Source organism: Olea europaea, chromosome 14 (genome assembly GCF_002742605.1).
Source record: "Olea europaea var. sylvestris chromosome 14, O_europaea_v1, whole genome shotgun sequence".
Lineage (NCBI taxonomy): Eukaryota > Viridiplantae > Streptophyta > Magnoliopsida > Lamiales > Oleaceae > Olea > Olea europaea.
The window spans coordinates 8731844-8744445 of NC_036250.1; the positions used below are offsets into that span (position 1 = coordinate 8731844).

A 12602-nucleotide genomic window follows, 5' to 3' on the forward strand; every position below is an offset into this window, starting at 1 on the left:
ATACAGATGTTGTCGAGAAATTATGAAAATTTTGTGTGCAAATAAGATGAACGAGAAATGGAACCCTATATTTGCAAATCACCAAAATAAAACTGTGAATTCTATTACTTGTGATTAGATGAGGAAATGGAGTTTCAAACTGCTTAACATGAAGCATGGAGCGCAGAGAGGCTATTGCTGCTTTTGCTGGAGAAAAAAGAAGTTATTTCCTCATAGCAGTTCATGCAGATATGGAAGTGTTTTTAATATGCAAAATGAGCATCTTAAATTGTAGAAAGCATCGTGCCTTATAAATCTTTCCTATCTATTTCTTAAGCATGCAATGCTTTGTACGTTTTAACACAAATATAGCAATAAATTTAACAGAGTAGCAAATGTGTTCTTTCTTCATCGACCAAGAATTCTCTTAGAAAGCTTGTGATTTTGGTTGTCTTCCAGAATAAGTTATCTGGTAAAATTCCATCAGCTGCTGGTGACTTCAGCGGTTGCAGTTATTGAATATCTCAAGAAACTCATTTTTACGCAGCATTTCTGCAAGTCTTGAACGATTGAAGAAATTGCTAGGCAACATTCCCAAGTCTATTGGGAACTGCTCTTTACTGATGACCTAGTAAGATATCCCCCGGCTTTATGACTTATTTTAGCTTCCTTTGTGCTTTTCTCTCGCTTCGTTTTTAGCAATTTTTATTTGACAAAACCAAGCAACCTGTTAATTGGTTTCGTAGGACTGAGAAAAACTAGAACTTAGTAGGATTCTGAGAAAAACTAGTATAATTGTTCTGAGCATGTTGGCTAATGAATTTTATTCCCAAAGAAATTTTGTCTTTGTAGTCGAGATCGATTTCTAATTTAGCTGTATCATTTGCCTCAAATTGGTTAAGGTGTGTTGCCAGCTTCTTGTGAAAATTTTAATTGCTAGAGTTAATGAAATGTTTAATCTAGAAGATATCTGAATATACTGGTAATGTAAAATGAATTGCATTTAGTATTTGATGGGATCTATGTATTCCTAGTCTGTTGAGTAATTAGTAGAGCATTGCTGTTCACAAAGAAACAATTGAGACAAAAATCTCTTTCTGAGCAACTCCTTATTTCGCACTACCATTCTAACTGAGCTTCTTTTTGGCTTTTGCTGAATTTTTCAGGTCTTGGGCACACAACGAAATAAGTGGCTATATTGCTGCATCCCTTGCAAATCTTGTTTACCTTGTTCATATTGTCGACTTCTCGTCTACTTTTACAAGTTACCATAGTTTGATTTTGGTGATTTGCAAATATGATTGCCATTTCTTGTTCATTCTTCTTTGCATACAAAAAATCTCTTAGCAACATTTGTAAATGATATCCTAGAAAAAGATGAATTAGAAACATATATTGTTCATCTTAGAGCATTTGATGCACAAGTTTTCATATTTAAAAATAAAAGGTACCATCTCATCAGATCTTGAGTGAACTTGTTAACTAGTGCGTTAAATGCCCCAATACGAACAATAAATGTTTTTAATTCGTCTTTTTCTGGGATATCAAATACAGATGTTGTCGAGAAATTATGAAAATTTTGTATGCAAATAAGATGAACGAGAAATGGAACCCTATATTTGCAAATCACCAAAATAAAACTGTGAATTCTATTACTTGTGATTAGATGAGGAAATGGAGTTTCAAACTGCTTAACATGAAGCATGGAGCGCAGAGAGGCTATTGCTGCTTTTGCTGGAGAAAAAAGAAGTTATTTCCTCATAGCAGTTCATGCAGATATGGAAGTGTTTTTAATATGCAAAATGAGCATCTTAAATTGTAGAAAGCATCGTGCCTTATAAATCTTTCCTATCTATTTCTTAAGCATGCAATGCTTTGTACGTTTTAACACAAATATAGCAATAAATTTAACAGAGTAGCAAAAAAACAGATTCGTGTTGTCAACCATTTATTAAAAATAAAGTATTACAAAAATGAACTAGTATCTGAAATTCTAAAAATCATTGTTTTCAATGCATGCCCTCGACTGGGAAAAAAAATATCTTCTTCTAATAAAATGTGATTAACTGATAAACAAATATGTACAGTCCAGGCCGCTGCCAAATCAGAACTTCATTCAAATACGAAGCTCCATCAAAGTAGTACCGAAATATAACTTACCATCAATTACATTTAATAGTCATCCTGATATTTGATGGTTGGTTTGCCATCATCAGAAGTGTAATGATCTGGATGAAGGCTGGAATAAGTACCAGTGGTTGAATCCAAAAATCAAACTGGTGCACTTGGAAGTATTGGCATGGACTAATCGACGAACCTAAGGTGGTCAAATTAACCACGTGAGGTCAAAGAACATTTCTTGGAAAGAATGGACTAGCTCGGGATTTCAAGACTTTCTTGATTGTTCTTCTGGCTCTTGATCCTCATCGACTGAGAAAGCAGCAGATCATGCACTCTACGTTTTAACTGCAAGGCACCGGATAGCACAAACTGTTGGTCAGAGTTGAATCGTGAAGTTTTAGGGGACAATTGTAATCACAGGGTATGTTTAAATAAATTGAAAATATCAATGAGCATCAAGTTATTGATGAAATTTTTTTTAAATGAAGTTAAATTTTCCCTGGCAGAAACAAAGCTCAAAAAACTTGTATATGCTAAGTACGTTCTAATTTCTACATCCTAATTACTAAATCCTAGTTTATATGGTCATTTTCAGGTGCTCTTGGATTCGGAACTATGGCACTGGGATTGCCAATGAAATCAATAATGACACTTTCGTCTGAATTCAGAGGTACAAAGATGAACAAAAATGCTGTCAATGAATTTCTAGTTATGTCAAGGCAGGTATTTCATATTATGCTTTTAATTGCTAGTATTAAATAAAGAACACGAAAATTTGAAGCTAATTAGTAGAAAATCATACTAGAACTATCAATTAGTGTATACAAGCATAAATCGGACTAAAGAGGCCAGAAATCCTTGGGGTTTTCCTTATAGACAAAATACAGACTTGACTCAAGTTCGCAGTTAGTATCTCTGAGAGATGCCTTATAAGAATCCACTTGCATGGGTGAAGCAAGCCCGCATTGGTAATTTATTGGAGACTCCAACTAAAGCGAAGTGGTTTTGGGTTGGATGGTTGGATGCAGTATAAGAGCAAACTGTTCTTAAATGCATGTACAATTGCATACCTGGTTCTTCATGGTTCACTAATTCAATCACCCTAAAAATGTGTTCAAGAAGCAGCAGAAGCTAAGAGACAAACCTCATCAATACTAACTTCACTCTTAATTGATACATGTAAAGCTCCATCAGGTCCCACCTCGCGATACCTCGCCAGCTCCAGATGATCGACATTACCATCTTCCATGATGTAGACAACAGGAGACTCTTGAAGCAGATCACATTTAGAGACAACATCAAGCCAAAGATGGTAGGGGAATCTCTCCCGTATTTCTTTGTAAATGACAAACTGCATAACCGACAATTCACTCAACAGTAGCTTAAGAAAAAATGGTAGAAAATTAAATGCACAAAAGTATTGAAGTACATAACATATTAGAAGAGTGAGAATCATTAAAATGGAAAGACAAGCTTCTATCGCTGCATGCAGGAAAAAAAAGTGTTTTACATTCAGAAAGGAAAACAAAAGCATATAATACCTGATCAGAAGGTGAAGTCCCACATTCTCCAGATAGATCATGGACATAAAGTACAGCAGTCGGCAAATGAGAGAGGACAGCAAGTGTCAACTTTTCTAAGTTATTCCTATCCTCTGTACTTTCACACCAGAAAAAGGTCATGCAACCAGACAAGAAACAAGTGCAGATGTCTAAACATTAATGAACTTAATATGTCTTTTTTAGAAAGAATTCAAGAATTACCTCAATATATAATAATCTATTTTTCACATTAGCTTTTAATGATTAGGCCACTTCAAAAAATTAAAGAAATTTCCAAAATCTATTGTCCTATATTCTGAAAACCAAAAATTATAAACAAAAATATTAAAGGCAGTGCAAGAAATTCAGATATATAGAGCATGTTTGGCAAAAAAAATAGCTATCTTATAAGTTGGGGACCTATAGATTGTGGGGACCAAAATTCACACAACCGTGGATTTTGAAACTTATAAGCTAGATGAGATATTTTGGTCCACACAATTTTTGGGTCCCTAGATTATAAGAAAGCAACTATTTTTTGCCAAACATGCTCATAAAGCGACTATATGAGGAGGTAAAGATTCTATTTCAGCAACTTCATATATTTATAGGAATTTATATTGCATTATTATCAAGAAACCATTGCTAACAGAGGACAGACCTTAATTTTTCTTTGTCCCCTTCAAATCTACCAACTTCAGAATGCAAACAATTTCTAGTTTCTCTCTTGTTTCAGTCACCAGTTTGCTCCTTGAAGATTTATCTTAATACTCCACCAGGGTAATAAACAAGACTAACATGTAACATACAAACCAGAAAACTGTAATCTTATAGGAACAACAGACTAAACCTAATTTCCTATAAATTTATGTTCAGCTACATTAATTCTTTTGCACTCTGTCAGGTCCCCATCACTATGTCTCAGGAGATGTTGATTTTGTCTATTGGTCTACTCTCTCCGCCTGTTCTCTTGGGATCAAATTCCTCCTATAAATCAAGCATCATAAGGTGTATGCAAGACACTCCCAACCACCTATACTGTCATTTCTTTAACTTTGTCCTCAAGTTGTGTCACCTCCATATTTAGGCATACAAGTCTCATTTATCTTAAAGTCACCATTTCAAATATGAAAGAAATAGGAAGAAGATTGCCCATGCCAAAATAAGTTAAATAGTCTACTATCTTTCAAAGTAGCCAACTAGATTTCCCTGGATAATCCATTATCAAACTGTATCTGGAAAGTGATTATGAAGGTCAAGATCAGATATCAAAACTGGTCAATAAACTTAACTCTCAGCTGCTAGATTGGCCTCCTTACAGGAGGGGGTCTGAATGAAATAAAATAATGCTACGTTGCTTTGACAATCACAATAAGTTTTGCTTCATGTAATCATGGAAATTTTTTTATAATACACCCAAAACCAATTCTTGATTGATCTGGTACACTGAGTTGTGGGCAAGGCAACAGCTTCAGCAATATGCACAATAGCAAAGACTGCATCCATTAACTCAAGTCGTATGGAAGGTAAGAAATAAAATTAGTAGCCTCTTACCATCATGTCTCCTCAAGAGACCAGGTGTATCTGTCACCTAAAACCAAATCATAGAGTAAACTTGGTGGCACAAAAGAGACATTAACATATAATAATTCTGTCTGAAACAAAAATATGAACCTGAAAATTCTGGTAGCTCAAAGTTATATGACCCATCAGAATCCCTTTAGTAGTAAAAGGATAATTGCAGACCTGAGATGCATTGCAATGGCCTGGTAATTATTGAATTGGTGGCTTTGCCATGAAATGTGCATTTATCATCAAATTAAATGAAATTAGCAGAAAACTGTAATTTGTGAAGAACAACGAATTAGAGATTAGAAAGTAAGAAAAAGCAAATAGAAAAAATATAACCTAAAAAATTGTATGACATTAAGTGTTAACATTGCAACAACATTAACAAATTCACTCCAACTAAATTATTCATATAGCACATCTTTATGTTGTGTCTATTATATATTCCATAATTTTATTCTTTAGCGTTGGTCTCATATGCGGTGGGATCTCAGATGTAATGTCATGAACCAAGACCGTAGACGACTAATAGATTTCGAACCCATGCCAAATTGCAACACCATAGGTTTCTCAATGATCAAATACAGAATAGCTAGCACATTTCCATCTCAAGGAAGAGATAAGCGTTAGCAGCAGTTTGATTGAAATGAGATTCTCAAAAGCAATATAAATCCACGTAAATGACATCTGATCTCCTAGCACATACCTCAGGTTTCCCTGTTGACAGTAGACGGACCAAAGATGACTTTCCTACATTAGGAGCTCCAACAAGACACAGTGTCGGCGTTTCCAGATCAACCACTGGCATTGCCCGCAAAGTCTGCAATGTCAGCAATTGGACACAGCATTAGAATTTATCATTTTATAATGAAAACAATAAATTAAATTGCTTTATACAAATATATGTACAATAAATAAAATAAAGTGGATAGAAATAAAACATATAAAAAATAAAGAAAGCAATGCATGGTAAAGAATGTCATGAACATTCACCCTTGAGCACTAAAACCGCAACCCCGGCCCGCAAACACAACAAAAAAATAATAATAATAAAATTAAATTAAATTAAATTAAAAAAATTGCAATAAAGGTGAAAGAAATTTAATGAGAAAAGTGTAATATGATGTTACAGAAAATTATGTCCCTGAAAAAACAGAGAACAAAGGATCCTATTACTGCTCATTGTGCAATAATAAAGCATTTCAACAAGATGCGTAAAAGCGGTATAACTTTTTATGAAAAGAAAGATGGCACTTCAGGTTAAGCTGTTCAGGGTACATTATAACAAAAACAAAAGGAAATATCCTCATTGTTTTATCTAGCACTCCAAATGGTACTGCTGCTCCAAGCAGTTTGGACCTAATTATGTACAAACTTTAGGCCATGGATCCTCTGATATAACTATTACCAAATCATTAATTCATACAACCACCCATAAGCATAATAATTTAATTTGCAATGCCTTATAACAGAAACAAAAGAGTACATATTTTGAAAGTCATATACAGTGAGATCAAAAAATTTGTCAATGAATTTTCCTTAACAGGATTGCAAGTTGTAGTTTGACTATGACTCCAGGTCTGTCAGCAATCATACGTGCAATATTTGGATTTCCATGCCCATGCACTTTTATTTGATTCTTCGTTCTTGAAAAATTACCTTAGCAACATTCAACAGTGCATCTACAACTTTTCCTTCACGGTTAAAAAGTTCTTCGATTGTTTTCATTCCCTGAGGAAACACCAAGGCAAACATAAAGATCTTAACTTATAGGAGAATCACAACATGCCTATGATGCTAACCTCACTTAGTCGCTCCTCAGCTTCGCGCTTTGTCAGAGACTGCCAAGAATCACTTAAACATTTAGCAGGTATGTACTTGTTAAAACATATGGAGACAAAAGGCTAATATATAATGTCGTCAAACAAGTTTCAGAAGAAATATAAGATAAAACATAATTGAACTCCATTGCTGATCCAAAAATAAAAGTTTCTTTATTCAAAATAGCTAACTTAAGTGTAATCATCTAGCCCCTTCCAAAGGGAGTTTTTCCATCTTTCGAGAAGTTGAAAATTTTCTGGTTTGGAATCTATCGTATAGGTTATAAAAGTACAATTTATAAACAGTTTTGAAGATATTTTAGAAAGAAAACTGCTAATAGAAGAGAAAAAAGATGGTGAACTTCAATGGAAGTACTTTTCTTTGAATCACCAGGCTTTAGTTTATAGAATTTCTCTGAGTCTTTTGAAACATAGATAAAACAAGGTTTTGTTATATCATATGATGCTCGGACTGGATACGGATACGGGTATCAGGTACGTATTTAAGTGTCGGATCTTCCATTTTTTAAGATTTAGGATACGGGGACATTGCTAAAAAAAGTTCAAATTTAGGACACGGATACGCAGGTACGTCTTCTAAGCTTTAATATTTTATTTTTTTTTACTACCCCAAGATGTCATTTTGAATAGACCAAAATCAATTGTTCAAAGAAGGAAATGAATATTGAATAAGACGTTACGACAAATAAAATAGAATTTTGGGACTTAGTTTTCAATTATAGGAAGTTAATTACTAAATGTTATATAAAATAAAAATAAGGGACTTGATTGCAGTTTGAACTTAATAAAGCATTAAGTAGCACTATATGGAACTCTTTTTCATTTTATACAAACAAAACCCTAAATCACTAATACAGAAAGGACAGAAGTCAAATAAATAAATAAAGAAAAAGAAGAAGAAAAGGGGAAAAAAGAGAGAAATAAGAAGAAGAAGGAAAAACCTAGTGCCGTCACCTTTCTCCACCCTCCCAGAGGGGGCGCTAGATTTATAAAGAGCAGAAACGAGAAAGAAAAGAAGCAAAAACTGTAAAATGTCCTGTTGAAATTCAAAGGATCCAACACATATCCCATACCCATACAATGTCGTGTCGTCTCCGACATGAATACTCCGACCATTTTGAAGAGTCCAAGCATTAGAAGTTATATGAGTTATAAAGTAACAAAAATTAAACTGGCAATCAGCCTAATTCTATTCTGGACCAAGCATATCAAGAAGATCAGGATTTCATCAATGGCAATCATTTATTGTCCTTTATATAATTTTTTATTTTTAATTTTATTTTATTTTTTATTTTTTATATTTTGCATTCAAGTAAAATTTTGATTCAGCCATTCACAGTTTCCAGCAGGGACCGAGCATTAGAAGTTACATGAATTATAAAGTAACAAAAATTAAACTGGCAATCAGCCTAATTCTATTCTGGACCAAGCATATCAAGAAGATCAGGATTTCATCAATGGATTGCATTTATTGTCCTTTATATAATTCTTTCTTTTTTTCCTCTTTTTTTTTTTTTTTAATTCCTTTTGCATTCAAGTAAGATTTTGATACAGCCATTCACAGTTTCCAGCAGGGAGAAAGAATAATTGCTAACTTAAACTAATTGCAACCTTGGCACAGAATGAGGCATATTCTTTTCCAACTGAGACCAGCTTCTTCCGTAGAGCATCAACCTGTCCCAACACCTGTGAAACATAAAGAAGTATAATAATAAAACTAAAGCATAAAAAGGAATAGACAATTTTTGACATGCAACAGTTGTTTACTATACAAAGAACTCCCTAAATAGGAACATCTCAACATCGTGTGAAGTTGATAGCAAGCACACTCATCTATCCAACTCAAAGAGAAACATAGGTCATATAATCTCATGTGCAAGAGGTGAAGAAAAGGAAGAAAAAATGGTAGAAGTGACTCACAAGAAAATAAAAAAAGCCATATTATTATTTTCCAAGATAAATCTAGGATTGAACAAGGAAAAAAATCAAACCTATTCTACTAATAGTGCCATGACCACCATCGGACTTTAGTCTTGAAATATACCTCCTCATAGTTTCCTTCTCCAAAAGTCAACTCAATCAGAGATCGTTCATATGGATGCAGATTTCTTTTGTCCGGGAAGTTTTCCTTGTATGTCCTTAATGGAATGGCAAGTTCCTAAAGATGACAACAAGAGGCCAACATACAAAAGTAAATTCTTTTTTCACATGAAATGAGCAGTGTTGTTAATTATTATATGTATGCACTCGTGAACATCGTTATGTCTAAAAATTACCTTCATTAGCGCATCAAGTTGTTTGGCACCTCTATTTCTTTCGCGCTTTGCCTTGTTAGCAATACCTATGAAACATTTCAACTAAATAGCATAATTCATTCCATGATCAAAGTTCTAATCCAATTCCAACGAAGAGGTGTGTAAAAAAGGAACAATCTTGAAAATCAATTACCTTTTGTAGGTGGGATCCTCTTTGCCTTCCTCAGCGAAGAATATAAGATATCAAATGATGGCATCACCATTGGAAGCTTCTGAAATGCACCGATAGCTTCAATTGGAGCTATTGCTTTTTCCTGGAAGAAAGGCAATGAGACAATTAATGCCTCCTCATAATACTGATGGTTTTTTCATTTAAAGTAAGAGAGATATTAACAACCTAAATCAAAACAAGATTTCAATAATAATAAAACAAGAGCACAAGTAATTTCATGATAATGCATTTTCGTCTTCATAAAAGGGACCACTTTTCAGATGCATAACAGAATGCTCTCTAATAATAATATTGTCAATGCATACATTACTTATGCTTAATCGAAGTCATTAACCTGTAAAAATGTATTAGCACCAAACAGAGTGTGGAAGGACATAGCGTGCATAATCTAGACAACATATATATAAGATAACAAAAACTAACTAATATCAACAAATTTTTAACCCCTGGGAACCTCTGGTAACCAGAAGTAATAATCAAAATCATTTATTTCCCATGACAACCGAAGATGAACTTCAGAAGGTAGATTAGGCCAATTCAATTATATGAAATAACTAACAAAACCAGCACGAAAATCAATAGCAATGTACGACTACAAGTACTACATGAGTGGTGCTATTAAATAAATTAAAGCAGTCCACAAAATAAAAAAATAAAAAAAAATTAATGTTACTAGAAGAAACAGAAATAGTTCTTGAAAGAATGAAGAAATTACCTTTAATTCTCTTGTTTGTTTGGTTGCTACAGTTGTAATATAGCCTCCATGCACATTTTCATAGACAGTGGTCTGCATTTGCTTGCAGAAACAGAAAGTTGGGTACATAATCTTTTTGGGCACAGAAATTAAACCTGCATAGTTGCAGGAAATATGTTTATTAAAACAAAAGGATAAGAAAAAAAGAAAAATTTAGGGGAAAAAAATTTGAATTGTACCTTTATAGAAAATTGAGTGCCCTAACAGTATAGATGACGATGGCTTTTGCCAGACTTGTAATAGACTCGAGCTTCTGTTCATTCTCCCTTTCACACACACCGACAGAGACCAGAGAGAAGTGCTAATGTTAAAGAGGGCGAGGGTTCGAGGAATTGAACGTGAAAGAGGAATCTTAAGAGACCCGGTAAGAAAATAATTTGTTTTTTATTAATTTAATTTATTCCTTGCAATTTGCTATATTTCAACTCTATTTTGATCCATTATTTAGCCCTTGTTTGAACCTCGCTATTTTCGTAAGAATGTATTTTTAAATTGTGTAATGATGAAAGATGTGATATTAAAAAATAAAATAAAAATTGAATTTACGTGTAATTTTATTTTATTAAAATATGTGATTGAAATAAGATCAAATCACTATTAAAAAATCTATTTTAATGAAAAAATGTATTTTAATGAAAAATGGAGCTCAAACAAGGCTTAGAAAAAATAATATTTTGAATAGTAAATTTTTGAAAATTTTGCATTTAAAATGTACAAAAATAATTTTGAATTTACTGCAAGAAGTATTATTGTGTGATTATATGATTAAAAATGAGCATTTAAAAAAAGGGTTTTCAAATAAAGATTGTAAAATAGAGACTTAATGGAGCAACTAGCAAGAAAGAATGGATACTTTAATTTTGGGAAAATTGCAATAGAGGTCCTTAATCTTTTCAATTTTTTCAAAATTTACCTTAACATTTAATTTGTGACAACAAATATTCATAACATTTCATAAATATGCAATAGATGTCTAAATGGATGGAAATCATTCACTTAACCATTAGTTAGCCAAACAATTGGCCTTGATCGCAATTTTAACGAATTTTGAAAGGACAAAATGATAATTTTACATTTTTTACATAAAATAATTAAATAAATAACCCCAAAAATAAAAGAATTACCCACCCCACCGTCATGAAAAAATAGAAAGGCTGATGATCGGCAATCGATACTTCCTTCTTTCTCAACACTCGCCTACACTGGTAGGACACAACGCCAATCGCCACCGCCATCACTACCCACAAAATCAACATTGCCTTGAAAAAGGCAGTCGCCACACCCAAATATCAAAATCAGAAATCAAATCAAATTCAATAGAAAATTGGAAGAAACTGGAACGTCATTTGCATGTTGAATTAGGTAAATTTGAAGCCAAAACTAGAGCAATTTGTGATTCAAATTGAATTCAATTGATGGTATACCCGTAATTGTTTGATGTTGCTGACGGGTTATGTTTTGCAAATTTTGTGAAAAATCATTCCAAAACCGTCATTCCAAATCATTTTGCTTTCGGAGTAGACTGTAGACCTATATCAATGCGAAGAGCTTTGGATGATGTCTCACCATGAATTTGAGCACCTAGGTAAGGTGAACCGGCTGACAACCGTGCATGACTGTGAGTGTCACCAGAATTGTCGAACTTTGTTGTTGGATCGAGCGCCTCCCGTGGCTTTAAGGGCTAATTTTTATCTCCATATAATGTTGTTTGTCCAATTAATTGTGTGAGATATGTTTGTGAAATGAGGCCTTCGGCTAGGGATGACATTTCGACAAATTGGGTGCCAGGTGGTCTGTGTTTTTTCTGGTTTTAGGTGAGGTAGGGTGTGGTGGGTGGAGGATGAGGATTTTTATTTTATTTTTAATTATACTTATTTTAGGGATAATATCTAAGGTTACCATTTTGTTCTTTTTAATTTAGTCAAAGTTTGACTTTTTTGATCAATTAACGGTCAAGTAGATAATTTCCATTCATTTGACTTGTATTGTATATTTATAAAATGTTAGAAACCTTCGTTGGTAAAAATTAAATGTTAGAATAAAGTCTGTAAAAAATGAAAATGTTAGATACTGCTACTACAACTCATCTTTGGTTTAAAGATAAAGTTTCTGGACCACCACGACTCCTCTTCTCGAGAATTCATTTTGTTTAAAGATTAAGTTTGATTTAAATATTTGCACGTGCAATTGTACAATAAGATTTTGGTGGAATAATAATCGTTTTTCTTTTATTGCTAATCTTCCAAAACAATTTATGAGAATGTACATGTTTAATATATATGCACTCTCTTAGCGATCAAAAATGTTCAA

General features: G+C 33.3%; 1 protein-coding gene and 1 long non-coding RNA gene across 2 annotated transcripts; one reads left to right on the plus strand and one right to left on the minus strand.

Moving 5' to 3' along the window:
- Positions 1-375: 375 nt before the first annotated feature.
- LOC111409044 lies at positions 376-1842 on the plus strand. The gene is made up of 2 exons (XR_002705404.1): positions 376-610; positions 1146-1842. It is a non-coding gene; the product is annotated as an uncharacterized LOC111409044 (long non-coding RNA).
- Positions 1843-1910: 68 nt separating this feature from the next.
- Positions 1911-10669, minus strand: LOC111409043 (nucleolar GTP-binding protein 1). Its single transcript, XM_023038942.1, has 14 exons — positions 10472-10669; positions 10254-10387; positions 9500-9620; positions 9328-9392; positions 9096-9209; positions 8663-8737; positions 7013-7051; positions 6870-6941; positions 5917-6030; positions 5316-5387; positions 5196-5232; positions 3642-3754; positions 3245-3451; positions 1911-2445 (listed from the first exon to the last, which is right to left on the minus strand). Exons 1-14 carry the CDS (start codon positions 10551-10553, stop codon positions 2353-2355), a joined length of 1338 nt encoding a protein of 445 aa, XP_022894710.1. The 5' UTR covers positions 10554-10669; the 3' UTR covers positions 1911-2352.
- Between the last annotated feature and the right edge of the window lie 1933 nt (positions 10670-12602).

What these genes read in the sequence shown, in the direction of transcription:
- LOC111409043 (XM_023038942.1), bottom strand. Translation starts at nt 10,553, where the DNA reads ATGAACAGAAGCTCGAGTCTATTACAAGTCTGGCAAAAGCCATCGTCA. An exon ending in CTGAGGAGCGACTAAGTGAG is followed by an intron (nt 6,942 to 7,012) that starts GTTAGCATCATA and finishes GTGTTTCCTCAG; the next exon opens with GGAATGAAAACAATCGAAGA. An exon ending in TCTCTTGAGGAGACATGATG is followed by an intron (nt 3,755 to 5,195) that starts GTAAGAGGCTAC and finishes GTGAAAGTACAG; the next exon opens with AGGATAGGAATAACTTAGAA.